Source organism: Falco naumanni, chromosome 1 (assembly GCF_017639655.2).
Source record: "Falco naumanni isolate bFalNau1 chromosome 1, bFalNau1.pat, whole genome shotgun sequence".
In the NCBI taxonomy this organism is placed as follows: domain Eukaryota; kingdom Metazoa; phylum Chordata; class Aves; order Falconiformes; family Falconidae; genus Falco; species Falco naumanni.
The window spans coordinates 96,901,730-96,927,970 of NC_054054.1; the positions used below are offsets into that span (position 1 = coordinate 96,901,730).

The window sequence follows — 26,241 nt, forward strand, 5'->3', positions numbered from 1 at the left end:
GAACGGAGAGTGGGTGAAGTATCTGGATCTACTTTTAACTCGTTCTTGCAAGGACAAAACTAGCAATCAGCTTGAAATCGCCACCTTCGGTGCCCAGCTTGTGATGGCTGTGGAGCCCTTCCAGAGAAGGGGGGGGGTCAGGGGACCCCAAGGGACAGTGACTGCTACGTGCCACCAGTGCCAGAGGTGAGTCATAGCCAGCAAGGGGGAGGGCATGTCCTTGGGCCACCATCTGATACCACAACAAGGTGCTTTATCAGTCGCCAATCCCCCGAACTGACAGCAGAACAGATTCCAAAAGCAGGGGCTGCTTGTGGGGAGCGCAGACCCCCTGCCAGGCAGGCACCACCGCGTTGCCCAAGAGGATCATCATCACCTAACTTCATTAGCCCTGCCTTGCATGAGCGAACTGGAGGGGGTGGGGCTCTGGGTTTATTTGCCTTTTTTTTTTTTTACATCTTTGCAGCTAGAAAAGCACACCTGAGGGTGTGCTGCCCGCTCCTCGGAGCTGCCTGTGCTGGCAGCGTGTCCACAGAAAGCAATGGCCGGAGGGCTGGAATGACAGAGACCCTGGCCAAAGCACACACAGGCCAAAATCCCAGTGGGTCCTTGCCCAAGGCTCGCGGCAACATCTGCCAAGCTTGAATGAGCAGGGGTAAATGCATCGCCAACACAAGGCACAACAGAAACATCTGGAAGCAAAGAGCTATTGGGATTTCTGAGCTGCAGGAAAAGCCATCAATTCCCACTGCCTTCTCTGCCTGCTTGCCCGCCCCCCGCACCCCCCCAAGAGAAGATGCTCCCCTGCCCCAGCAGCGCCCGGTACAGCAGCAAGCACCCAAACACGACCCTTGCATTCTGTGTGCCAGTGCCCACTGAGGCTGCTCTGTGACCCGCTGAGCCTGGGGGTAACCGGAGAGCTCAGGGGTTGGGGGGGGGGGACACTCCAGGGTTTGAATGGTTTACAGTGAGCGCATTGCCTGGATGACACCGGAGGCCTTGGGTGGAGCAGGAACACAGCAGGGCCGGGCAATGAGCCACAGGGTCACATCACAAAACCCTCCTCCCTGCTGCCACCGTTGGGGGACAGAGAGCACCTGAGCACCGGCCAGGGTCTACCAGGCTCCCCTGCAGCACAGCTGAGCAGAAGTACATTAACTCTTTCCCTATAATCCCCCTGGCATCAATTAACACACCACTGAAAAGCAAAATATTATTAGCTTTTGTTAATAGATTATTAAAGATGATTATTGCCAGCTGACCAAGCCCGTACCAAAACAGACACGCTGCAGGCAGCTCAGAGCAATCGCTGGCTGATTCAAGGCAGATAAAAGTTTCAGATCTGGTTTGACTATTTATGTTTCCAACAATAATCACAATTATCGCTATTCTCATTATCTGTTCTATTTCTTCTATGTTCAGGAACTCACTGTAGTTATTAAATGCAGGTTGATGATTAAATCGTGTATCAAGGTGATAAGTCAAATTAGATGATTGCCAAGTCTCAGTAAGTATCTTTGAAATAACCAGTTGTTATTAGACATTCAAGAGGTGCTTCACAAAAATCTAATTGTAATTGCAACTTTTCATTTCACCTCATCTTTCTCACACACAAACATACACGCACGCATGCCAGCAGCTGATTCTGTACTTCAGGATGCATGAAACACAGCAGAAAGCACCCAAAGGTAAGTGCTCTCTGGGAAAATGCCAAGAGATCGGCCAGGACCCATGTCCACCCCTTCCCCCACCCTGAGAGAAATCAAACAGCACCTTCAGCATCGTCTGAAGCTGCAGCCCCCAACTGCCGGGCTCCTGGAGCAGGTTTGGGCTTCAGGCACCTGGAGCAGCGAAGCATCAGCTCTAAAAGGATGCTCATGATTCCTTGGCAGCTTTAATTGGGATATGGGAGCAAGCTAGCATCCCCCCTCCCCCCCCCCCCCGCTCCAGCCTAATGCCCAACCTGACATTTAAAATAGCCTTTATTGCCACATACTTACATTTTAATGTTTTCATGGTACTGCCTGGTGTCTGAAGGCTGGTTGTATAATGGCTGAAATAAATAAGAAAAATGAAGGCATAAATGGTACAGTCTGACATTTAGAAGCTTAAACCCATCAGAAGTGCTGCCACCTGGATGCAGGTCCCTGTCCCCCTGAGCTGTGCCAGCCCAGGCACCAGTCCCCCTGCCCCCAGCCGTTCTGGAGGGTGCTGGCTCCCGGCAGCCCTGCTGGAGATATGGTGCATCCCGGCTCAGCCCGTGGGAAGGCAGGCAGCACTCGAGCGAGCACTCGAGCGAGCTGGCTCAGAACTCCATTTGTGATGGAGTCCAGATAAACACAGCACGGCGGAGTACATGGCTGTTATTTACCGCCTGAAAAACGCAGTGCGCTTTGGAACATATGACATGGGGGAGGCGAGGGGAAAGGGGGGCTTGGGGAGCGGGAAGAGACAGTCTGTGTGCTGCAAACTGTTATGTCTACGCAGCAAAAGCCTGCCTGAGCTCTGCCAGGGAGCCAAGTGCAGGCAACTGCAGGCAGGACAAGCGTTCACACCTGTGGCTTCCAGCAATGCCAGGGGTGGGATGGCCCCCTGCATGTTGCCGCAGTCTCTGGCACCCATGTGTAGAGGGATGCTCCTGGCCGTTCCTCTGGAGCAGCGCTGGGCTCCTGCAGGACAAGCGTTCTGCCCAGGGCTGCCCCTTCAGAAAGCCCAGTGACCACGGCTGTCCCCAACACCAGCCGCCAGCGCACCCATCACAGGGTTGCTCTGCCCCCCACAGCCCCAGCAGGGATGTGCCAGGGCCCTCCACGCAGAGTCAGGAGAGCTGGATCCATCCCTGGTCACCTTCAGCCAGTCACTGTCCCCACTACCTCTCCCTTCCCATCTGCAGGGTGATGTAGCCCTGGGGAGCCTGCCAGGATGATACAGGATCCCACCTCTAGAAGGGAGAGACACCACAGAGACCATGCTCAATCCCACCTGTTGTGATTAACAGCTCAGGCCATGCTCCAGGAGCTGCCACCAGTTGTGTCCACACAAGCAGGCTGACAGGCTGCTCAGGATTAAGCCCTTCAACACTCTTCCAGTCATTGACTACGCCACGCGTCCAAGACTGTGCTAATCAAAAGCTTGCCATGGCCCAACCACCACCAGCAACCACGCACGCAACGAGCACAGCTCCTGTCCAACCACAGAAACGTTGCCCAAGATTTCAAGCAGCTCATCCACAAGCCTTCCCCAAACCAGCTGCCAGTGAGCTAGCATCTGCGGCCAAACACGGGCAGGGGGACGAAGGCTGAAGGCAGCACCCTGGCCATGGATGGCTACATACCAACCAGCTCACCTTCCTGCTGTGGTCATATGGCTGAGGCTACGCTCAGGGTTCCCTCAATTTCATCTCAGATTAAACACAGGAAAAGAGAAAAACATCTACTGAACATCTGCTCAACCCAAGCGAGCAGCTCTGGAGAGGACAGGACCTGCAGACACAGGGTTTCCCCTTCCCCAGTTTGAAGAAGGTGTTATTCTCACCTCCTTCACGGTATCGCCCCATCACCATCACAGGTTCTTGCCGCAGCAGCTTGTTTATCCACACAGCCAGCCTGTCTCTACTGCCCTGTAAAACCAGATGCTGCCTCCCCTCTCCCCTGCCACACACTGGGACAGCCACATCGCTCTGCACAGAAAGGGGCTGGGTGTAGCTCTCCCTGCTCTCTGCAGCCCACCGCCACTCCATCTGGGCACTAGCAGGTCCATCAGCTGCTTCTTCTGGCTGCCCTTGGACGTGTCCCTTGTCACTGGGAAAGCGCAGGTAATCCCCACGTGTAAGAGGCATGCAGAGGAGACTCAGGCAGACAAAGGTGGCGAGATGAACCGTCGTGCCCCAGGAAGGCTGCAGGACTGCCAGCAGGATTCCAGCATCCGCTACCCTGTGAGGGGATGGCGGGCTGCTAGCCCACCAGGAGACACCCGCAAGGGCAACCACCCACCCCATGCTGGCAGAGCCGGGGCAGACAAGAGGGACAAGCAGGTCCCCCAGACGAAGACGTATTCTCAGCAGTGTCCCTTCCCCAGGGGTATTTCTATCATGAATCCTCTTATATCTGCTGGTCCGACTCCAGGCTCGCAGCTGGCTGTGCACTTTGGACTTGGAAATCTCAGAAGAACACAGACGTCCATCTCAGCACGTAGCTCAAGGGAGGCAGGTCTGCACCGTGGAGAGAAGAAATCAACCCATGGCTCTGGAGCGTCACATCCACAGTCACCCTGGCAAAGCCCAACTGGAGGAACCGCTGGTGGCCTTGGCCAGTGACTTCCCCTTGGAAGACAACTGCAGGAACTGGTAACACTGATAAATACAAGCGTCTCTCTTCCCTCTGTGCTCATAAAAATCAAAGCTAAGAAGCCAGCATGTGGCGAGGCACAGAGACCTTCCCCCTGGGAAACACAGAACGTTTTGGTTTGCGTCTGGGTCAGAAGATGCTTATGCACATACGGACATTGCGGATGCCCTGATGCCACTCAGCTCACCAAGGGCTGCCGATTCTTCTCTACTACTACTCATCCATGACATAAAAAGCCGCTTAAATTCTTCTCTAGCAAACCTAAGCATTAACAGGCAAGCACTGGAACACATCACTTTAGAAGAAACAGCCAAACATCCAGAAATCAGAAACTCCAGGACTCAAAGCCAAGATCCACATGACACCAACATCTCAAAGAGTTTTCTGTCTGCACAACAGCCTCAGCACCGTAGCTCAGCCCACGCAGTGCGGCAAGACCAGGAGAGAAGTTCCACCTACCCCATAGGGAACATATCCTCACAGACTACATAGTTACAGCAACTTTACTCTCAACAGGGCAAGAATGGAGAAACAGCATCTTCCCTCAGAGCCGTCCGCAACCTGCACGGAATTACTGCTTCCTCAACGAGCAAGCAGAAGGAAAGCTGACAGGTCAGATGGGTAAGGTGAAATCTTCAAAACATTCACAGTGCTTCTCCAGGGTAAGGGACATGTAATGCATGTCTCTGGGGGATGACATTTAAGAAAAACATAATTATAATTCAGAACTATTACTGCAAAAACCTTGGATTTACTGAAAGCTCTTTAAAAATAAAACAGGATGAAAGGTCTCAATGGCTTTCTGGCCACTGCAGCATTCAGACTATATATCTCAATGGCATTTCTCCCTGGGGAAAACATGGGGTCATTTTGTAAATGGTACCGCTACATCGCAGGGATGAAATGAGCAGAGTCCTGGTTTACTGAGTCACAACCTCCTCCTGACCTGGAGGGCAGCACCTGCTTCCCAGGACCTGAACTGGATCCCTGCTTCCTGGGGACCCCTGGGCAGGAGGTGATTTCTACCGCAGGGCCAGGTCCCCACCCTGGCGGGGGGCAGCAGCCGCGACCACGCAGCACACCAGCACCCTCTGCATCAGCTGGGGGTGATGTGGGGGCCAGGGAAGAGCTGCAGGGTCACCTGAAGCCCCAGCAGTGAGGATGGAGGAGCACCAGCACAGAATCAGGCAAAGGGATCTGGGGACAGTTCTGCATGTTTAAAAACCCCAGAAGCATAAAAAAGAGGTTCCTCCAAACAGGATGAGCCATGAATGACACCTCCAAGCCAAAAAAAGTGCAGGGCCAGGCCTGGCAGGGTCAAAGCAGTGAGAAGCCAGGGACCAGCAACAAGCACTTGCTGCTTCCTTGAGATGCACAACCCAAGGACACCAGTTTCAGTGAAGAGCCCGAAAGCTCAGAGGGAGCTGTTTAAAAGACTGAAGTCAGGAATTCAAAGTTTCCTACTAGAGCTGGGCCATCTCCCAGCAGCTTCCAACTTGATGGGAAACACATCACACAGACCCAAACCCTCTGGGTAAATCCCTATTTATGCTACAATGGATCAACCCCAAAACCCCTCCTTCCACCTAACGCCAGGCAGCCTCAGCAAGCCCCTGGATGTGCTCAGGCAGTAAGATTTCTCTCTTTGCTCACACACAAACCCCTCGGAGCAACCTGCTGCCAGCAAGACAGAAAGCAGAGCCCCACCGCAGCCCCCCTGCCCCACTAAGGCCAGCACAAGCAGGGGACGCAGCCTCCAGCTCCATCCTGCCAGCAGCATCCGAGGCCTCGCACCACCTCACTGCGCTCGCAGCCGTGATTTGCCAGCACTGCCGTAACCTCCAAACCCTCTGCCATAACTAACCTATTTCTACCGTGACCTCTTGCCTCACACCATCAGCCCTGGCAATCTCCCCTGCCACAGAGCTGACATGCATCTGCCACCATCGCTGTTGCAAATGCAATAACCGGGGCTCTCTGAACAACCTGAAGCAAGATGCCGAGCAGAGCAGAGAGCAACACAAGACTGTGTTTCAGTGACAGTCACCACCGCTCCTTGCAGAGGTTTTGCACAGAATGAGCACCAGGCTGTTCAACCTCCCTGCAAGAGACTCCTGGGTTGCAGCAGCGCCAGGGCTGGTGCACGGCATGCGAGACACGGTGGAGCAGGCGTGTGCATCGGGCAGAGCACGCAAGGCTACTCTCCTTCCTGGAGCTGCTTCCTTTCCAACTCAGAAGAAGACCTGACTATTCATCCTGTCTCTCAGAGGCCGCTGGCAGGCCCCGGGTGCTGTTTTGCCCCACACGGCGTGGGGGCTGGGCCATAGGAAGTGCCTCTCTCTGGGCAGGATGATGAGGCAGTGCAAGGCACACACAGAGCCCAGCCAGGGGTTTGCAGGGGTCTCTCAGCAGAGGCTTCCCAAGCCCTCTCAGGAGCAAGGCAGGGTGACAAGGAAAGGCTTTCACTGGGCTCTGCTACAGCCCCCCCGTGCAGGGTCAGCAACAAAGCATCAACAAACAAAAAAAAGGGGAAAAAAGGAAGGGGGGGGGGGGGGGAAGGGGGGCAGGGGGGTGGCGGAATGCAACATCTTTTGGATGAGGAAGCACTAACCCCAGGCATCACCAGCCTTCAGAGACGAGAGCAAAGGATTTGACCCTGGTGACTCAAAGGAAAAATTGCGAGCGCTACCTCCCCAACCAAGGAAGTGGGCTCCGACACGCAGCAGCGAGCACCAGCTCCCTTGTGACCTCTCCCTTACACACCCGGGGAAGACAGCGATCAGCACCACCTCCACAAGGCAAGCCCAAATTACAGCTGCCAAGGACCGTGGGCTGTCCACTGCACCTCACATCTGGTGCCAAACAAGAGATGCTCCATCAGACCGTGGCCGTCCCGCTCCCATCCTGCCAGCAGCATCACTGCAGGTGCACCTTTTAGACACCCTGGTCCGAGACTCAGCCCGTCGGGCTGCTTTCAGCCACCCCTCCAGCAATCCCACCTGACTTACAGCTGGATTCTGCCAGCTGAGGGGGCAGGCCAAACCTGACTGTTTATTGTAAGTTGTTTTTCTCAGCTTTCCTGCGCACGAGTGAGAAACAGGCTGTGTGTGAGTCCCGATACCTGCAGGTCCTTGCAGCGGTGACTGCGCCGTGCTTAGATGGAGCACCCTCCAGCACCCACCTCCATTTGCAGCGAGTGGGACAGCGGTCCCAGCACCCATCCCTCCCCCCAGTACCACCAGCCCGGCTGGCCAGGCAGCAGCCCCAAAGCCCTGGTGCTGTGGCTGCCACCAGCTGATGAAACCACCAGCATCCCGAGCAGCGGCAGAGTGCGCCGGAGCCCCTGCCGCCCCCAGCCCCGCTGCAGCGGGTGAGGAAGGAGCCTAAGGGTTAAGGCTCTCCGAAGAGGGCTGCTGTGTGTGTTTGGGTGCTCAGCTCAGCCGCTGTGCTTCCTGCCTTGGTGCTGTGCCAGGGGAGGGCCCGGCCAGCAGCAGGGCTCCCTTCTGACAGCTCAGACACACACCGGGTGCTGTGCTGGCTCCAAACCTGGCCCCACTCCCCCTCCCCGCAGCCAGAGCGAACACTCACCAGCTCCACCTGGGGACCCAGTCCTTCCAGGATGCGGTGGGCAGCCTCTGCCTTCTTCTGCAGGGAGGAAAAGGGAGAGAGAGAAAACTTATTTCTGCCATCAGTTACAGCTGCAGCCCTCCACTCCAGCTCTGCCCTGGGTGAAACCCCCTTCCCAAACCTCCCCAGAGCCACACAAATCCCACCCCTCCCTCGACGTGGGTGGAAAGGTTCAGCTCTGCCTCTGGACCCGCAGGCAAGCCCCATGGATGATGGGCTTTGGCACTTGAGTTATCATGACTTTAATGCATCCGAGGTCTGCCCGGGAAGCGACCCCAATCCCCAGCCCCCCCGGGTACCAGGTGGGGGGATCGCACCCGCTACCTCCGCACGGCCGCCGTGCCAGGAGGAGGGTGGGCAAGCCAGCACGCACGCAGAGATGCCCTTTCTAGGATTCATCGCTTCACGAGCATGTGATGGTTAGATGTGAGCTGCCCTCAGCTCCTCATCTCTTGCTTCCCTCCCCTCCTCGCTGCAGAGAAGCCCTTTGCTGCCCCCCCCACCCCCAAGCCAAGCTACCTAGTGCTTATTAGAGGGGAAAAAACCACCCAGGAACACGTGTCAGGGGCTGTGCAGTGGTTACTAATTAAACAGGCCTGAAAAAAAGACATGGGTTGGCTGCAGCAGGCATCTAAATAAAAGATGACATTTTCAGTAAACAGCACTTCCTCGCAAAGCCCCGGCTTTTCGGTGGGGGTTACTGACAGTCGGATAAATCCAGATCGCTGCACGCTGCCGACAAGCCACGGGGCTGAGCTGATAAAACCAAATACCTGACAGCGAGGGGGGCAAGGAGATGGAGGTATTTGTTCAATAAAATAGGTAGGTTTAGATACTGGGGGGGGGGGGGGGGGGGGGGGTGATGGTGGTAGAAAACCCACAGTTGCCTAAAATAGGAGTGAAGGAGCAGTGGGCTGAGCTTCCCCAGGATTTAAATATTTAAATGGAGGAAGGGGGCGGGGGGGTAGTGGGGAGGAGAAAACCCTTAAACCCCTTTTTTAAAAACACATTAAACAGTTTTAACCTGAACATTCAACATTTTAACCCAATAAACACTAGAGCCTAATGGAGCTGCAGGGTGGGAGCTAGGGGAGCCCTGGGCTCCCCAGAAGAGCCAGGAGGGCTCTGGAAAACCCTGGGCGAAGACCCCCCGAGGCAGGGAAGGGATTTCAGCTTTGGGGGTCTGGCTCACACTGCTTTCCAGCAGTGAGCACCTCTCACCTTCACACCGGCTCACGGCGGGATGTTTCCCAGGGTCTCAGCGCAGGGGATGTCTCACCAAAAGCCAGCAAATCGCCCTGCCCAGCTTTCCCCCCCATCCACCCCACTAGGTGGGTTTCCAAAAGCTTCCCTTAACCCCCCGCTGCCAGCTGGTCATCAGAAGTGCCAATGCAGCCAGTAGGTGTGAAAGTTCCTGGTCGGGGCTTTGCAGACCCATGCACAGCCCCATCTGCAAGTGCGCACTTTTGCACAGTTGGCCTCGGGCGCAGCTGCATGAGTCACCCTGCCCACAGGACGCTCAGCACCCCAGCCCTGCTGCAAAACCCACGCCAGCTGCCTTGCCACAACAAGGCGACCAGGACACGTTTCCAGCTCCTCTACTCTACGCTTGGGAGGATGCAAAGCTTCTTGGCAATTTAGAAGTGATTTCAAGGACGCTAGGAGAGATGTAACCGTGATGCGTGCCTGCTCTGGCACCATCCCCACACGTATGCACGGTGCACACAGCAGCCCCACTATTAATGCATTCCTGCGTGCTCATCTGCAGCACTCCTGCACAGTGGAGCAGTGTTCAGAGATGTCGTGATCACTGCCTGGACCTCACAGAGAAGGACACAGACACACACAAGCAGAGCAGCTAGTGAAGCTGTGACAGAGCCCGAAATGCAGGTGGAGCCCATCCCGGGGAGCTGCTCTGCCCCTCTGGCCGCTCCCGAGTCCCTGCTCCATCCCAGGAGCCTCATGGGTGGGGAGGTGCCCCCCGCACCCATGTCTCTCTGCAGCCCTCAGGGATGTGCAGACGGGGCAGCCACCCAGTGCCTTGCTCCAGCATTACCCCTGTGTCACCCAGTGCATGCCATGCTTCTGTCCAGTGCCGGACTGGCGGCAAGATGCTTCCAGGGAGCACCGGGAAAGCACGGTCATCCAGGTGACGGAGACGGGTCTTTGGAGAGCAAGTGCATCCTGGAGCAAAGGCTGGAAGATGCTGGGAAACAGCCGCAACAGAAGGAAGCGCCTGCCCTTGCTTGGGCTCCAGGGAAAGGGGCCACGTGTTTACAGACCGCAAAGACATTTTCCACACTGCAATGAACTGCTCCCAACTCTTCTCCCATGCCAGACTGCTGCCGATGTGAGTGTGCCTCATGCTCCCCAGCGAGGACAGGGATTGTCACTGCGACTCCTCACATTCTCATTAGCACTTGGCAAACCATCCTTCTACCAGCTCTGGAGGTGACAGCTGTAGGGGACCATGCAGCCAGCAAACCTCCACAGAAAACCAGCTTTATGTCAAGGTACCACATTAAGCATCCTCCGTGGCTACTTGATGCATAAAGGAACGAAGGGACCATCCCCACCTGACCCACGGGGGAAACAAAGCGATCCCTGGCGCCAGGACCTATCTGCAAACCACAGCATGCACAAAGCTTCACACACACCCTGAATAGTAACAGACACGTGTCTACCCGGCTCCTAAAATACCACATCTGCTACAGAACGCGTGCCTCTTCCCCGCCAGATCCCTCCCCTGAAGGGGGATTTCCCACCAAGATCATGACGACGGAGCCCCCAGCCAATGCAGCACCCAGCTCTGCTGTCCCCAAGGATTCTTCAGCTGATGATGGGGAAATCAAATGCCAGCCAGCACAGCCCAGGGGAGGAACCCAAGGGATGCACAGCCCGGCCCAGCTCCCCCCAAAGCATCAGACATTTTCCTGCTGTGCATCGGACTCCATCAACAGGGACTTGCCCCGTCGAAATATTCATCGCACCACGGAGAACTCCCAGCCAGCGCTTCAGGCTTTGGTCTCCACGAGCTGCAAAATCTACTGACCTTGGAGAACATCAGCACCCTGGCATTCAGAAGTCTTTAAATAATTAAAGCCGGGGGTAAGATTTTCAGTGGGGGTGTCATTAAAACTGCTGCAAAACACTCTGTGTCCACTGCCAAGAGGGTGATTTTGGCCAACCGCCCTCCTGCCCACGGGCAAGCGGAAAGTATCAGCTTACGTGAATTTTTTGTGGTGCATACCCGGGACAAAAAAAAAATTAAAAAAATCAGCAAACCGATTAATTGTGGGTAGAAGATTGCAGCCCCAGCTTGAGGCAGCCAGTCTCACCGAAGGCTTGCTCTCCTGGGGACCAACGCTGGTGAAAGATGCTCTGGCAGCAGCGGATGGCACAGCCAGGGACCGATGTCACTGCAGGCCCTTGTGTACAATGCAATTAACTTTGTGAAAAAGCCAAGTATGTTCAGCTGCTGCATTTGCCATGTTTAGACACCTTAATGAGGCAACCCAGAGGCAAATCACCACAGGCAGAACATGTGGTGAATCAAGAAGAATGACATAATTTGTCTTGCATTAACCAACTGTAATATACACGTCTCCAGAACGGAAGATCAGGAGGGAAAGCTATTCTGAGCACGTCATAGCTTTGTACGTACACAAAGAAATACCTCTGTCTTTAAAGCCGGCCAATTAACACTGACACCCACTGTAATTGCTGATGCTCCTTGCTGCATTTATCAGATCATAGCAGAACCGTAATGAGCTGCCTGAAAGGCCACGCAGACAGAGGTGAGAGCTGTCGGCAGAATTGGGAAGGTCATATTACATCCAGCAGAAGGTTCTCACTGTGCTGGGGCCCATCCTGAAGGACACACAGATCCAGAGACACGCTCCCACCTGGGGAACCAGCTAGCCAGAAGCTCAGCTGGAGAATTTAGGCAAATGTCCAACTGTTCAGGCGCAAGTGCAGCCCCCAGCTTCCCCCACCACCACAGGACCTTTGCTGAAAACCACCAGCAGCCCGTTAAATCCATTTCTTTCCAAAGGCACATCCACCTAGGACTTGATTCCAATATTGATTTTGTTAGGAGTACATTTAGTGATTGACCCTGCGAGAAGGAAACCAGAGAGTTCATCCTACATCTGCTGAACAACCCTGCCCATGCCTGCAATCTCTTTCATTTAACAGAAGTAAATATACTGGGAAGCAAAATTACTCATTACTTCTGGTGAGCCACATGAAGATCCCCACTCGTTTTATATTCCCTCTGGAGCTCCACAGCAAGCAGCTAATGACCCCTTTTCCCGATTCGGTACAGAGCCCTGAAATACTCCTGCAGCACCGGGAGCAGCGGCGTTCGTGGAGGGACTGAGTTTTGCTCCTATTTACATCAGAGTCACTTTGCTCCGGTGGAGCAGCTCTGGGTTTGGACCAGCTCCGGGTTTGGAGCAGCATGAGCACACCACGGCGCTTCCGAGGGCAGCGTGAAGCACATTTAAGCACGACCCAGCTGAAGAGCAAAGCCCATGGTATACGAGCCCTCCATGTGCATTCTCACAGGGATCAAGGTGTCTCAAGAAGCACAGCTGAACCATGAGCCCTGATCCGTGGCACTGCGGACCTCACAGATGCCAAAGGAGACCTGCAGATGTGGCACGCAGGAACATCTGTCCCTAAAGAACAGCCCCCTCCCCGGCAGGGGCATGGGCAGGGACACGGGCAGGCAGACCGTGCTATTACCCCATCTCATGCTCCTCCAAAAGACTTGGAGCTAAAGATATCTTCGCCAACAACAAACACCTCCCTGTAGACTATGAAAATCTCCATTCTCGCCTAAAAAGCACTTGGCTTCCAAAGTAAACTCCAGCCCCTTGTTTTTCCTTTGAAGAAACTTAAAATAGGCTTGGGAGGGGGAAGAGGGCAGGAGAACAATTTCCCGGCCACGTGAGCTCCCGCAGGGATGACGAGCCGACCCCGCGAGGCAGCCGAGCATCCGAAACCAGGGAAGGGAGTGTCTGGGATTTTGCATAGGCTCTTAAAGCGAAGTTTAAAAATGGAAAAGAAGGAAACACAAGAGTTATTTTGAGAAAGCGGATCTGAAATTAGGAGGCGGCATTTTCTTGGACCAGCTCCAGCCATGGCTCCATGCAGCACAAAGCTGCTGCAGCTGAACCGTGCTCCCGGGGTTATTTATAGCAGCCCATAGGCAGCAGTGCTGGGGAGTGGAAGGGTTGGTGTTTGGGACCAGGCATGTCCTGCAGGCAGATAAGCAAAGCTCTCCGAGAGGCAGGAGAGCTGTGTGCAGGGCGGCGCTGGCAAAAACCCCTGTCCCAGCAGCACAATGTCCTGGGGACAGGCAGAGCTGCAGGAGTGGCACAGCAAAGAGGCAGGCTGGAGCTGGATTTTGTTGAAAACAAAATGCAAGGAGAAGCGTGGCTGAAGTCAGCCAGAATCATGGAGACACCTTTCTACATGAAGCAGAAAGCAAACAGTCTGGGGGGATTTAAAAGCTCGACGCCGAGATCTGCTGGGACCAAACCACAACCTGGCAGTGCTGGTTTCCTGGGGAAAGGTTTTCATTCCTACGACCACAGGTACTAATTTTTTCCCCTGTAAACCTCCGTATCCTCTCTCCGAGCGCCAAACCACCCCAGCAATGTGCCGCCCTCCCCACAAAGCAGGTGGGATGAGCCCCAGCGCCGTGGGAAGGGAAGACACCACTCCCCCCTCCCCGTCTCCCACAGCCAGCAGGGATGGCCACCACCAGTGCTCCCAGCCCAACCTGGGAACCCAAGGATACGTCTCCTCCCCAGCTTCTCCTTGAAGCCAAACGTCCCTGAGCATCAGGGGACATCGGTCAGCCTCAGTGGCACGTGCCAGGCTCCCCTCTGCCAGCCCAGGGGCTGATGCTCTCCAAGGGTGCCCATGCGGGTGCCCCGCACAGCCCCCTGCCTCCCTGAGCTTGGCCAGAGCCATGCCCTTGCTACGCCAGCGGTGACAGAGCCCCATCCCTGCTGCTCAGGCCAGCAGATGTGTGCAGCGGTCGTTACAAATGACTAACCACAAATAGCAAGAAAACTGAGGAAACGAGTCACATTGGAGCCACGTGTCAACACCAGTCCCTGCCTATCCTGTGCGGAGCGTGACAAGCCGACTCATTTTGGTGGCTTGCCAGTCTCCGGCTTTGGCTAGCCATTGCCAGCCGGTTTCTGTGGTCACTTGCTCACACTCCATCCCTGGCCGAGGGATGAACCCCCGGCTGGAACTGGATTTCCACTCGCACACAGACCCAGCATCACGCACTGCTGTCTGCGAGGTTGCGATGCTGTTCAGAGGCGTGTTAAGGTTAAAGCAAGGTGCTAACAAGGCTCTGCCATTGCAAACCGTGGCTGAACGTTTTGCCATCGCAAACCTGCTGAAAACATTGGCATTGCACAGGCAGCTTTCAAGAATCAGTCGTGGCACTGGAGCAGTTACGGGAAAGCTCTGGTCACTCAAGCCCAGGAGCCAGAGCTATGCCACGGGGTCTGCCCTCCACCCTCTGACAGACTGGGGTTGTCTGCACTTCTTGCCTTTATTTCCAGGACCTGAAAACACAGGACAAGGCATTATTTGGTCTGGGTTAGTTGTGGACAAAGCACCTATGTCAATGAACCTGCTGGGAACTCCAGATCCTGAAGCAGATGTTAAAAATAGACACCAGGACCATTAAAAAAAAACAACCAAAAAAACCCACTTTCCTTAAAATCCAAGAGAAAATGAAAGGATTCTCAATGACTCCAGGCTAAATGTTTCCATTTATCTTTTTGGAAACCTTGTTAACATGCAGAAGTGTTAAAGTCATCTAAACTCTGACCTTTCCAGTTTTCTCCAGACCACTCGAAAGCCCATTTTGCATCACCAAGCCAAGATGAGGCAACCCTGGAATAAAAGTTATTAGAAACAAAAGCAAAACAAACAAGGCCTTTTCAGTAGCTAAATACAAAATGCCCCCCCCCCAACACACACTACCACAGAAACTATAAATTCTAAAAAACCCTGCAGATTTAATGCTCGAAAGCAGTTTCACTGATAAGGTTTTATTTACTGCACTAGCTCCGTGCTGACGATGCAGGCCTGATTCTTCCCTTTCTAATGTAAATCAGGAGTTCATAGAAAATCAGAGTTATACAGACATAAAACCCCCATGGGATCTGAGTCACACTCAGTGCCTTTGAGTAGTTAACGGCTAGATTATACTTTGCAATACTAAAAGTGTTCATTTATTTATTCTCTTATTTATGGATGGGGCATTAATGCTTTATGAAGGTATTTGAGGAGGGTAAACGGATAGCTGGGAACACGCTCCGCACAGACACAACAGCAGGTGGGGGTGGGAAAAGTTCAAAACAATCCTTTGAATTCCAATTTTACAGCATAATGCTGAATTTATAGATAGATAGCTGTGCCCTTTTGAAGGAACAAGCACAGAGACAGAAAACGAATTAAAATTTAATCTTATTGATTTCCACCAACTCAATCCCCAGAGCGAGGCAGACACCGCTGCCTGCTTCCCCTGCCTGCGCTGCATCAAACGCAGTTTTTCGGAGGGCTGACAGCAGAGCAGGGATGGGCTTGCGTGGCCGCTGGCACCCGCAGTGTGCCAGAGGTAATTCGGGGAGACCCATCCCAGCCCTCGTCACGCTGCGGTGGGTCGCAGCACGTGGCGTCCCCTCCCTGGCACAGCGGCGGAGGGCAAAGGCACACTGTGTCCTGATGCGACCTCTCCCTCGCCGATAAATGAGCTCAATGTTTTAGAGGAAAGCTGACGCGCGCTTGTTTGCAGGGATGGGTCTGACACAAGGATGGAGGCTGCTTTTTGGCTGCTGGTCCCTGCCTGGCTCTGATGCACGGCAGGGCTGCAGAGAACCTTCAGCCACCTGACCGGGCTTGCGGAGAGCTGGAGCTGGGTACCTGCAGGCTCCACGTTCTCACCATGGTCGGAGAGAAGGCGTGAGCACGTCTGCATGCACGCGTGCATGGTGGCCAATGGGGGACTTTGGGGACAGAAGGAACTCAGAGGAGAATTCACCCAGCCAAGTCAAGGTGGGCTGCTGGCACGGGCAGGGTGGCTGTGGTGCAGCTTCCTCCAGGATGCGCTGACAAGCAGGGCTCAGCCAGCCCAGCATCGGCACAGAGAGCAATGTGGAGCAAGAGCAGTGCTGCCCTCCTCCCCGTGCTTAGCAAGGGACCTGGAAATTTCCACTGAAAGCACAAAAACATCTTCAAGCTCAGGTATGCTCAATCAATTTCAAGGGAAGATGGATGCAAGGAATCTTGTGAACAGCCCAGCGGAATAAAACCACAGCTAAAAATACACACAGGTGATCTGCCCTGGTTATGGGGATCTGAGGTGGAAGAAAGCACCGTTCTCTTGATACAATAACACATCCCAGAGGGGCAAATTAAAGCCCGCAAGGAGGCTGTGCTACACAGCTGCCACCCTAGAGATGCCAGACCCAGCAGGGATCAGCTTCCCCCACAGGGGAGACACTAAAGGTCGCTCAAATGATTTAATTTAGATCTCCAGCGCCTGCATCGCTATCAGTCTCTAGCAGCAACCGAGATGCCCATCACAGTCTCATTTCCCCGGGTAGCTCCACACCATCCTGCCAGCATCCGGCTCCTGCAGGAGGTGACAGGGACTGGCAAAGGTGACATGGGTGCACCCACCCTGCACCCATGCACCCTGCAGCTGAAGCAGTCCCCTGACCTCCCCACTGCACCCTCTGAACAACCTCGGTGATTTTAGCACCCATCACTGTTCTCAAACATCCTTCTGTCTCTTCAAGGACTAAAAGCACTTTTGAAAATAGGACTCAGATGCTTCTGAAAATGCTACCCACTGATTATTCTCAGTTTAGTCTATGGATAGTCCCACAAATGTTAACTTCCATCCTCATGCATCCTTTCAGAAATGGTGCATTTTGCACTCACAGTTGAAATTTTGGCTTGAATACAAGCCTGTGTGTTTTTCTGTTACACTGCAAACACTTCCCAAAAGGTACTTCTTTGGGTGCAACTTCAAGCTCATCTTTGGCAAAAAGATAAAGTGGTTCCAATCAGCACACATCCAGGGCAGGAGGCACCTGGATCCTGAATATCAACTGCCTCTCTACAACCCAAGTCTCCCAAAACCTTCCCACATGCAACCACAGCCTCCCAGTACAGGATTTCACCACAGTTAAGAGCAGCTTCTCTCTATTCCTCCCCGCAGCGCAATCTGTACAGTCCACTTTTTTTTCTGGAAATCAATTACTTGTCCAGCAGAGTGTAGCAAGAGGGCATTACAGGTCACGTTTTCCACAATTATCCTCTCTGACGCTGAGTAACTTTTCAAATTGTATGTGTTAAATAGGTCACAAGAGGGAAAAGCAGTGTGATGGGCGTTCAGCATCAGCTGAATTTTGAGAAAATCGGATACAGGCCCGCGCTGACCTGCATCCCAACCCTTCATCCATACCCAGCGCGGCAGTGAGAAAAATATACGGACTTCCCTGATAACCATAAGCTAAAATTAGAAACCATTCACCCCTGCAAAGCCATCGCCAAAAGGAAAGTAGGTCACAGAATGGCTGGCTAACTTGATTTTCTGGCAGTTCTAGCTGCTCTGTCCTCACATAACCTCTTCTCTCCCATGGACCATTTTTGGTGTCTCCTTTGTTCGGGGTATAACTGCACGCAGTGTGCAACTCCGGCACAGCCTGGCAGGAGCGGTGGGAACGGGCACAGCAGCTCCTGCGTGCTCGTGGAAGCACAGACCCGCGGTTCATGAAAAATTAAACTAGAGCCAGGCGACAGCCCCTCCACGAAGCGCGCCGCCTCCCACCTGCTCTGAGATCGGCACAAGCGCTGGCTTTCTGCCCCTTCCACAATATTGCTCTTTAAAGATCAGCTCAGCCTTTGCCAGCTCTTCTGGGGCGCTCTGCTCTCCCGCCTCTTCCCCAGGTCTAAATATCCTCTTTTTATCTGTGTTTCTTACCATGCACTGCTCTCTCCAGCAAGCCACAAGCCGAGCGACGGGAGTAAATCAGGCTTTTCCTCCCTTTGTGCACAGGCTGGAGCCCCGGCTCAGCCATTACAGCCGCTTTTCCTGCAAAGCAGACCTTGAGGCATCCAACTTGACCGCTTTTCCACAGTACAGAAGGGGCAGAAAGGCCTAAAATTTGGCTCAGTGACTTTTCCCACTCTAGATCAATACGTCTTTATCTGGCTCAAAGCCCTTTGCCTCCTACCAATTCACCTGGCAACTAAGTGTTAAGCTGCAGCCTGGGGCTCTCCCGGCATTCCACTGACAGCTGGGTACACCCAGAGGGTCTGCTGCCACCAAGCCCACCCAGAGCAACCTGACGTCCAGCTACAGCCACCCTTTTCCACCCATGATCCTAAGTGACATTGCTCCCACGTCCTTTCCACTTCCAGCTTTCCTCCCCCAGCCCCAAGAGGAGGAGCAGTCATCACCAAAAGGCATCCCAAACATGTCCAACAGAGACGAGAGGCTGCAAGCTGAGCTTGGGGATGCCCTTTAGGAGGACAGCTGCATCATAGATGCCGCTTTTGTTACTTAAGGCAAAGGCAATGCTGTTGGGAAGGCCTAGCACACCCTCCCCTTGCAGCCTGCAGCTCAGCATCTCCCCACCATGGTACTTAAAAGGGTCCTTCCAACACCCAGCCTCAGCCATTGCAATCAGCCAGCAAGGCTCTGCCCACCCTCCACTGCCCAGGAACAGATCATGTCTTCTTCAAGGAGGAACTTCCCTCCAGCCTGCTATGGTTTCTATCAAGCAGAAGGGAAGGGTGGTTTGGTTTGAGTCGCCTACCCACAGACGGGCTTGCTTACATGCTACTCGCACGGGGACTTTACAAGAAGAGGGGAAGAATCATCATTTACCCATCCCAGAGATCATGTGGACATGAACGTGGAACCAGATTTGGAATTATGCAGACATTTGGTGTCAGACATGACAAGCACCCACCTGGAACAAGTGCACTGTATCGTGAAGGTCAGTAGCACAACGCTCCCGGTACCAGGCTGGCTTTGAGGAGCAGCGTAACTGGGAATGGTCAGGCACAGTGACAAATGGGTGCCACCAGCTCTGAGCACGGTGCATGACACTGTCCCAGCTATTACGGCCGTGCCTTTCAAGCAGAAACGTGGAACTCTACGCTCGCTCTCCGCACTCTTTGGCACCACCCATGGGACAGAGCAGCAACCCCCAGGGTCTGCCCCAAGTCACGGCAGAGCCTTCGACAGCAGATTGTGTCTGCTGCGGAGAAAGTGATGGGACACTCAGGGAGACGGGAGGGAAAGACTGACCCTGCTGCTGGTGTGGGCAGAGACCAGAGGTGACAAAGCAGGACAAGGGTACAGCAGGACACTCAGCCCTGAGCCAAATCCAGCTAAGGGGGACTGCTACGACACAGGCCACTGGAGATGCAACGGTTGAGGATCACCTTTCCTCCCTGCCTCAGCACCACCACCCATTTCCTTCCCTTGTAACACGGTCCAGGCACGCGACAATATCCGAGGAGGATGGGGCTCAAGGGAATAAAGAACGAAAGCATTTGAGACCTTTTTTTTGCACCCAACCTCTTGCAGAGGAGGCACAAGCCATCTAGCCCAAGATGGGGAGGGCACTTGGTGGTGCCACAGGGAGCAGGGCTTTGAGGAACGCTGGGCACCTGCCCCCAACGCCCAGTGTCTGTAAAGCTCTCACCAGCTGGCACTCGCTAACGCTTCAAGCACATCAACCTCAGCCTTCACCCACTCGCACAATAGACCATGCCAGCACTGGGTTTCCTATTGCTCAGGGACAGAAGCAGATGGAAAAAGGAAAAACCAGGAAAATTGCACTGCCTGGGAGCGCAGGGTATGCATTTTTTTTATTATTAATTTTTTTTTTCTTTTTAGAAGTCGGGCACCTGGATTTCTGCAGCTCCCAGTGAAATCGCAGGCTTCGCAATTCAAAATAATTAGCGACTGGTAGTTTTCCTTTTATGCAAAATCATCCTTTTCATCCAACACCTAAATGAAAATGAATACGCTTGATTATCTACCAAAGGGCCCAATTTCCTAGCATCACTCCAAAGCACACAGCAAAATTCATGTCTCCTCAGGCTGCTATTACAGGCAAACGGCTGAGCGCAACAAATGAGCGGTCAAGGCAAAGATCCAGAGCCAGGGATGCCAGCCTGACCTTTGCTAATGCTATTTACAGCGTCAAACATCCACAAATCCAGCCATGGCTGCATCCACGTCCTTTCTGCTCCAGCCTGGGGGGTCAGGGGCAGCCAGGAGAGCTCGTAGCTGACCTGCCAGTATTGAAGCATCACGGCTGTCCCCCTCCATCCATCAGCCCACCCCACCACGCCAAAGCCCATCCTTTGAAGCAGCTTTCAACCAGGTTCACTCCCAGGGGAGAAGATGAAACAAGCTATTTAACAGACGGGGCTCTGAAGCATCTCCTGAATGCTTCAAATCTAAAGCTGATCGCAGGACACCCCCCCCCTCCCAGGCGGGTTCTTCGGAAGCCATTTGTGCTCGGTCCACACGGCAGAGCAAGCTCCTCACAGCTCAGCCCTCTGTCGTCACTGTCCCTGACAGGGCTCCATGTACCCACCTCCCACGGCTTCCACCCCAGGGGTCTTATCCCAGGGGAATCCCACACCTACCCCTTACCAACCTCCCTGGCCCCAGCCAGGGTGGCACGGCACGGTCGCACGTTTGTACTTCCATCTTTTCCAGACTCACCCTGTTCTCGTCGTAGATGATCTGCACCAAGCTGCGATGTTTGGACTCGATAGGAGGGGGGGAGATTGGTTTTTCAGGCTCTGGTGGTTTGGCTGCTTCTTCCTCCAACTGTTGCTGTGGAAGGAGAAGGGGGAGGAGGAGGGTGAGTCACAGCGAGAAACGCAGCCGTCCCCATCCACACAAGACTCTCTGCGGTGCCACGACTGAGGCAGACCCTGCCATGGCAGAAGGCTTCCCGAGAGACACGGGCAGGCTCAGGCTGTGGAGGGACAGGGAGAGGGAGGAGAGCTGCAGAACATCCCCTGCCACGCAAGCGCAGCACTGGCCTGCCCCAGGCACCCGGCCCCACGCTGGTGGATCGGTGATTTTTAGGCACAGAGGATGAGGACCTGCCTTGAATGAGCCTCCTGGAGAGGGCTTGAGGGTAGAACTAAGGATTTTACTGGAAATCCTTACAGGGAACAGCAGCTCCAGCCCAGCTTCCTGCTGCTCCCTGCCTCCGGAGCTGCCGCTGCACTGCAGGGAGCGGTGGAGGAGCGAGGGGCGAGTAGCACGCCTGCTCTCCACCTTCAGCTCTACCTTGTGATGCTGTGGTCACAGGAGACACCTCAGGATGACTGTTATCGATTAAATGGCTTGTGCACCGACCGCCCATGCACCATGCAGCCAAATGAACCAGTAAGCAGAGCACAGCAGGCAGCAACACTGCGAATCCTGACGTCCCTGGTCAGAGTCAGCCCAACGGGACATGTGGCAGCTCTCCGGGCCAAGGCGAGAGAAGCAAAGTGCTCAAGAGGACAAGCCTGAGCTACAGGACGCCCTGCAGAGGACACCATGGTGCTTAGACATGGGCCACCAAGGTACCCTGTGGTGAATTTTCACAGAGAGCCGAAGTGCTCCGGTTGCAAATGCCCGTGGCAGGAGCATGCCGCACGGCTCCGGCTGCCCCAGCGGGCACAGCAAGAACTTCTGAGGGCACTGACACCGCATGAGCTGCCGTCCAGCCGACAGCCATCATGCTCTCCTGGAAAGGTGGCTTTAAGATTCCTTCCTCCCTTCACACAAGACAAGCTGTCCTGAGCAGAAACCACCAAGTCCAGGCTCTAACCAGAGGAATCCCTGTAGGGGTGGGACAGCCATCACCCAGGTGGATCCACCCTCAGAGACAATATGGCCGAGAAGCTCGGGTTGTTGGCTCTTTGGCTTTCTTACTGTCTTTACTGCATTGCCACAGCTCCACGTTTCATGGAACCTAGGCTTCGAGGCGCAGCAGCTGTGTGCAAAAATACCACGTGCCATCCCCTCCAGCTCCGTGTGCCTGTCTGTGCTGGGACAACACAACCCAAGGTGCGCGTCTCACCCCCAGCTGCACTCCCACTCACAGCAGAAACATCCAGGAGTCCAAAAGCTGCTCCACGAGCGTGCCCACCACATCCCCACCGCACGTGCAGCAAAACGCAGCCAGCCCCAAACCTGGCTTGAATGCCAGCTGCCCCCGTGGGAGATGGAAAGCAGGAAGGAGCACATCCACATATGCACCTTCAGAGATCACTCATCTTCAAAGCACTCCTATCCATCTGCAAGCTGCTCAGCCCACGGCAAACTTTAATTATAAAGCAGTGGATCTAAGAAAGTACTTTTGAGTATCACTGCGGTCAGCAGGTATAGCTGATATATGACCTGCACCTCCGGCTCTCCCGACGGGTGCGAGGCAGGAGGAGACATCGGAGCCCTTCCAGTAAGCTGGAGGAACTGCCCAGCCACTAGAGGAAACGAGGGATTTCTCCAGGCTGCTCCTGGGGCCACCAGCTCCGTGCGAGGAGGGAGAGCGCACGCCACGCACGGCAGCTGCGGGGCAGCACAGGCACGGGAGAGGGAGCGGTTGTCAAAAAACACCTATGATTTTTTCACTGCTCAGCTCTGAACCTCCAAATGCATATTTTTTTTCTCCCTGCGGCTAAAGCATCCCCTGTTGAAGCAAGGGGAAAATCAAGCATCTCGTACTAGGAAGAAAATGCATCTGGGACTGAGAGCAATTGGCTTGCACCAGAGGTGAGCACACCACCGTCCTCCCAGAGACAGCGGTGACCGGTGGCCCAAGAAGAAGGTGGGCACCTATTCCTCCTTCAGATCATCTCTACTCCTGTCGATGAAACCTTTGGCAACCCTTGGGCTGTAGGTAGGATGCAGGCCAAGAAAACACTTAAGCACCCACAGAGGTCTGCTGGCTTGGCTGAGAAAACTCACAACCCTTAAACTAAATGTGTTTCAATGGATGAAGCAACTTCACGCCGTGGATGCCACTCCACCTCCCTACAGGTGGACATCTCTTCCCATACAGGGAAAAGCAGCAGCATAGGGAACACCAAGATACAGCCAAAAAAAAGCGGCCATTGCCAGCTGGAGTGGGGAGCAGGCTGTGGCAGCGGCAGGACAGCCTGAGATCCACACCATGCCATCAGCATGTGCACCTTGGGGTCTTACCCTAGGGGTTACTCCAGCCACATGTGAGGATGGCCAGGAAACAGCCAGCTCCGACCACCTGCACCCAGGAAGGGGATGAACCTTTCCCAGCACGGCAGGGATCCAGCCCTTCCCAACTACCACGAGACACACTACCACAGCACGCTGGAGCCTCCAACCATGCACGGAACAGCCCCAAAGCTTCATTCTCTGCTCAACCATGGCTGTTCCTCGGGTGGCCCAAATCCCAGCACCCTGCAAAGGGAACAAGAGCTCTTTGGGAAGCCGTGGCTGAAACCACAGGCTGCAAAGCAGTTCATAGCAGCAGCCCTGGCGCAGACACAGCGCTTCCAGGCATCTGCCCGCTCATGTTCCGTGTCCTGCAGCACCCCATCACACACCTTCACTCCCAAAGTGTGGGATAAACCCCAAAAAACTCCAAAGAGCGAGCCACCAAAAGGGATCAGTCAAATCCTCCACCTCTCTTGGGCAAATATTTGGGTAAAAATAAGACAGAAACTTGGCTACATTGTTCTGGAAACCCACAAAAATTCTGCAAAGCGGTCGGGTATGTTGTAAGTGATTTCAGACAAGAGGATTTGATGGCATATCAGGAAATGAAAGTTTGCCAGTAAGTGGAGGCTCATTAAAAGCAGCTCGTTAAAAGAAAAAATACAAATCTAATTATAGCTGAAATACAGTAGAGACTTAAACTCCACTCTCTATGGCATAACACTGTACGGTTGTTAAAGGGGCAGACGCTAGAGGTAAGGATGCGGCAGGGGCTGCAGGCAGCACACCTGAGCGCAGCAGGTTCAGCCCGCGACAGCTACCCCTGGGAGCTGTGGGAAATGGCAAAGCAAAATAGGTCAGGGTTCCCAGACACAGACAAAATGGATTTCCTAAAGGTCTGCCACAAAAGCTAGGCTGGATTGTGACCTTTACAGGGAGAGAAGCGGGATGAGAGATGAGTCTTGACGGCTCCACACTCTCTCCCTCCCTGCTCCCAGCAGTGGCTGCCCGAAAGCCCCCTCCTCTCCCCCAGTGGAAGACAGTGCAGCGATGCTGAAGGGATGCAGGATGCCATCATTAGCCACAGCCCTGACTCCTACAGCATCCACACATCCATTTCCAAGTGGGAGAGGTACCCTCTCCAGGTAAGAGTCCCTTTGGCTGGACCACAGCCTGCAGAGGGGCCACTGCAGCAGGAAGGTGGGTGACATTTCAGGAAGACCCTGTCCCCATCCGTACCAGCTCCTGTGCCAAAGGGGCCTGTCTGATGAAGCCAAGGTCATGACACATGCCCCCAGCTGCCACACCACCTTCTGCCAGGCAGCCATCACCCAGGTACCGGCATGCTTCACCGGCCCAGTGGAGAGGAACAGGCTTCCAGCCACAGGGCATCTCTGAAAACCACTTCCAAAGAGCCGAGGGGGAAACAGAGGAAACTCAGCCAGGAGATAGATGGAAGGGGGAACCCTGAAGCTCTTCCACCCAGCTGGCTCCACCTCCATCACCAGGTGGGAGTGTTGTACTCCCAGAGAGTCCTTCGCTGAGCTTGGCACCCAGGAGGCTCAGGCACCACTGCGGAGAACAGCCCAGCAGTTTATTCCTCCTTCAGATCCCCAGTACCGCTGCCAGGAATAAATGCATAAGGATTATCCTTCCCTGTCAGGAAGAGGGGGAGAGAGGACTCAGCAAGAGATTTAAGCGCATATGGCGCATGAATGAGCGGGGGACGGCTGATGGCAGTGGCCTTCTGCCAGGGGTGCGCAGGGTTTGGGGATGGTTTCTCAGCTTACTGAAGACGTTTGCATCTTGTAAAGTCCAGGCAGAGCCTTCCTTGACATTTCTGGAACAGCCAAAAAGGGAGAAATGGTGGATTTGGGTTGGTTGGGTTTGTGTTTTTGGTTTTTTTTGTTGTTTTTTTTTTTGCACAGCTTTTCCATACAAATGTATTTAATTACCCTGAGAAGGCCTCCCAAAGACAGAGGGGAAAAGCATTAGGATATTCCGTCTGCGTACAATTTCTCCCCTGCTCCGCCGCCCGTTCCTGCAGGAGCGGTATCTGTTTCAGGCTGATTGCTTTCCCTCGCTCGTCTTTCTCCTGCACTGACAGCTCAGATGCACAGATGGACAAAACGTTCCTGGAGCATCGCAGACAGGAACCATGACACCCACACCCCCCCCCAGCCCTGAAAATGCTTCTTCCCAGATGTGCTGGCTCTGCTGGAGGACCAAGCTGGGGAAGGATCCTGCTGGAGCAGAAAGGAGGCCATGTCGGGGGGGGCAGGATTTGCTAGCAAATGACTTTGCCACCATGTGCCAAAAAGAAAAAAAAAAAAAAAAGAGGGGAGGGGGTGGTTTTACTGCCAACAGCCACTTTCACCTTCTTCCCCACTCAGCAGAGCATTTTTGTGGGGAAGAAGAATCGTAAAATTCGTTCAGAAGGAAGAAATAAAGCAACCAAGCAGCCAACAATAAAAATCCCATTTCCTTACGGAAGGACAGCTTGATTTTAACAGCAAGGAGCATATGCTGCTCCCGTCAGCTTCAATAGCAGCTCCTCAGCATCTCTGAAAAAAGTCAGACAGTGGATCGGCAGTTGTCAGCCCTCCCAGCTGCCATGAGAGGGACCTTCACCGCTGTGCCGGGCACGCATCCCATGCTGGAAGCCCTTCCCCAGGGTCGGAAGTGACCACGGTTCGGACCTTCTTCCTCAAATGTGAACTAAAGACACAGACCGGAGGCCAGGCTGCCAGCTGAGGAAGGACACCAACATTTTCTCCGAGCTTCCTAGGAGGGAGAGGGGAAGGACTGGCTTCACCCAGCTCCCAACAAAGCCAACGAGGAACCTCTGTGGTTTCCATCGCTCCGTATGTTCCTTTGGCCTCTGGGAGCCGGCACACAGGGCTGCTTCCTTGCACCCCTGGCACAGCTGCTTCTGCTGACTCTTAGCTCCCTCTCCCTAAGCACCCTGATACCTCTGCAAATAAAAAGCAACGC

General features: G+C 54.2%; 1 protein-coding gene across 11 annotated transcripts in view; it reads right to left on the bottom strand.

The window, feature by feature from the left end:
- NCOR2 (nuclear receptor corepressor 2) overlaps positions 1-26,241 on the bottom strand; it is a 253,526-nt gene that overhangs the window by 103,390 nt on the left and 123,895 nt on the right. For all 11 annotated transcript variants that reach the window (XM_040611191.1, XM_040611149.1, XM_040611181.1 and 8 more), the window contains 3 exons: positions 20,773-20,886; positions 7,935-7,991; positions 2,001-2,053 (listed from right to left, as the gene is read on the bottom strand). In XM_040611191.1, coding sequence (XP_040467125.1) covers positions 2,001-2,053; positions 7,935-7,991; positions 20,773-20,886 — 224 coding nt within the window. The remainder of the gene's footprint in view (positions 1-2,000; positions 2,054-7,934; positions 7,992-20,772; positions 20,887-26,241) is intronic.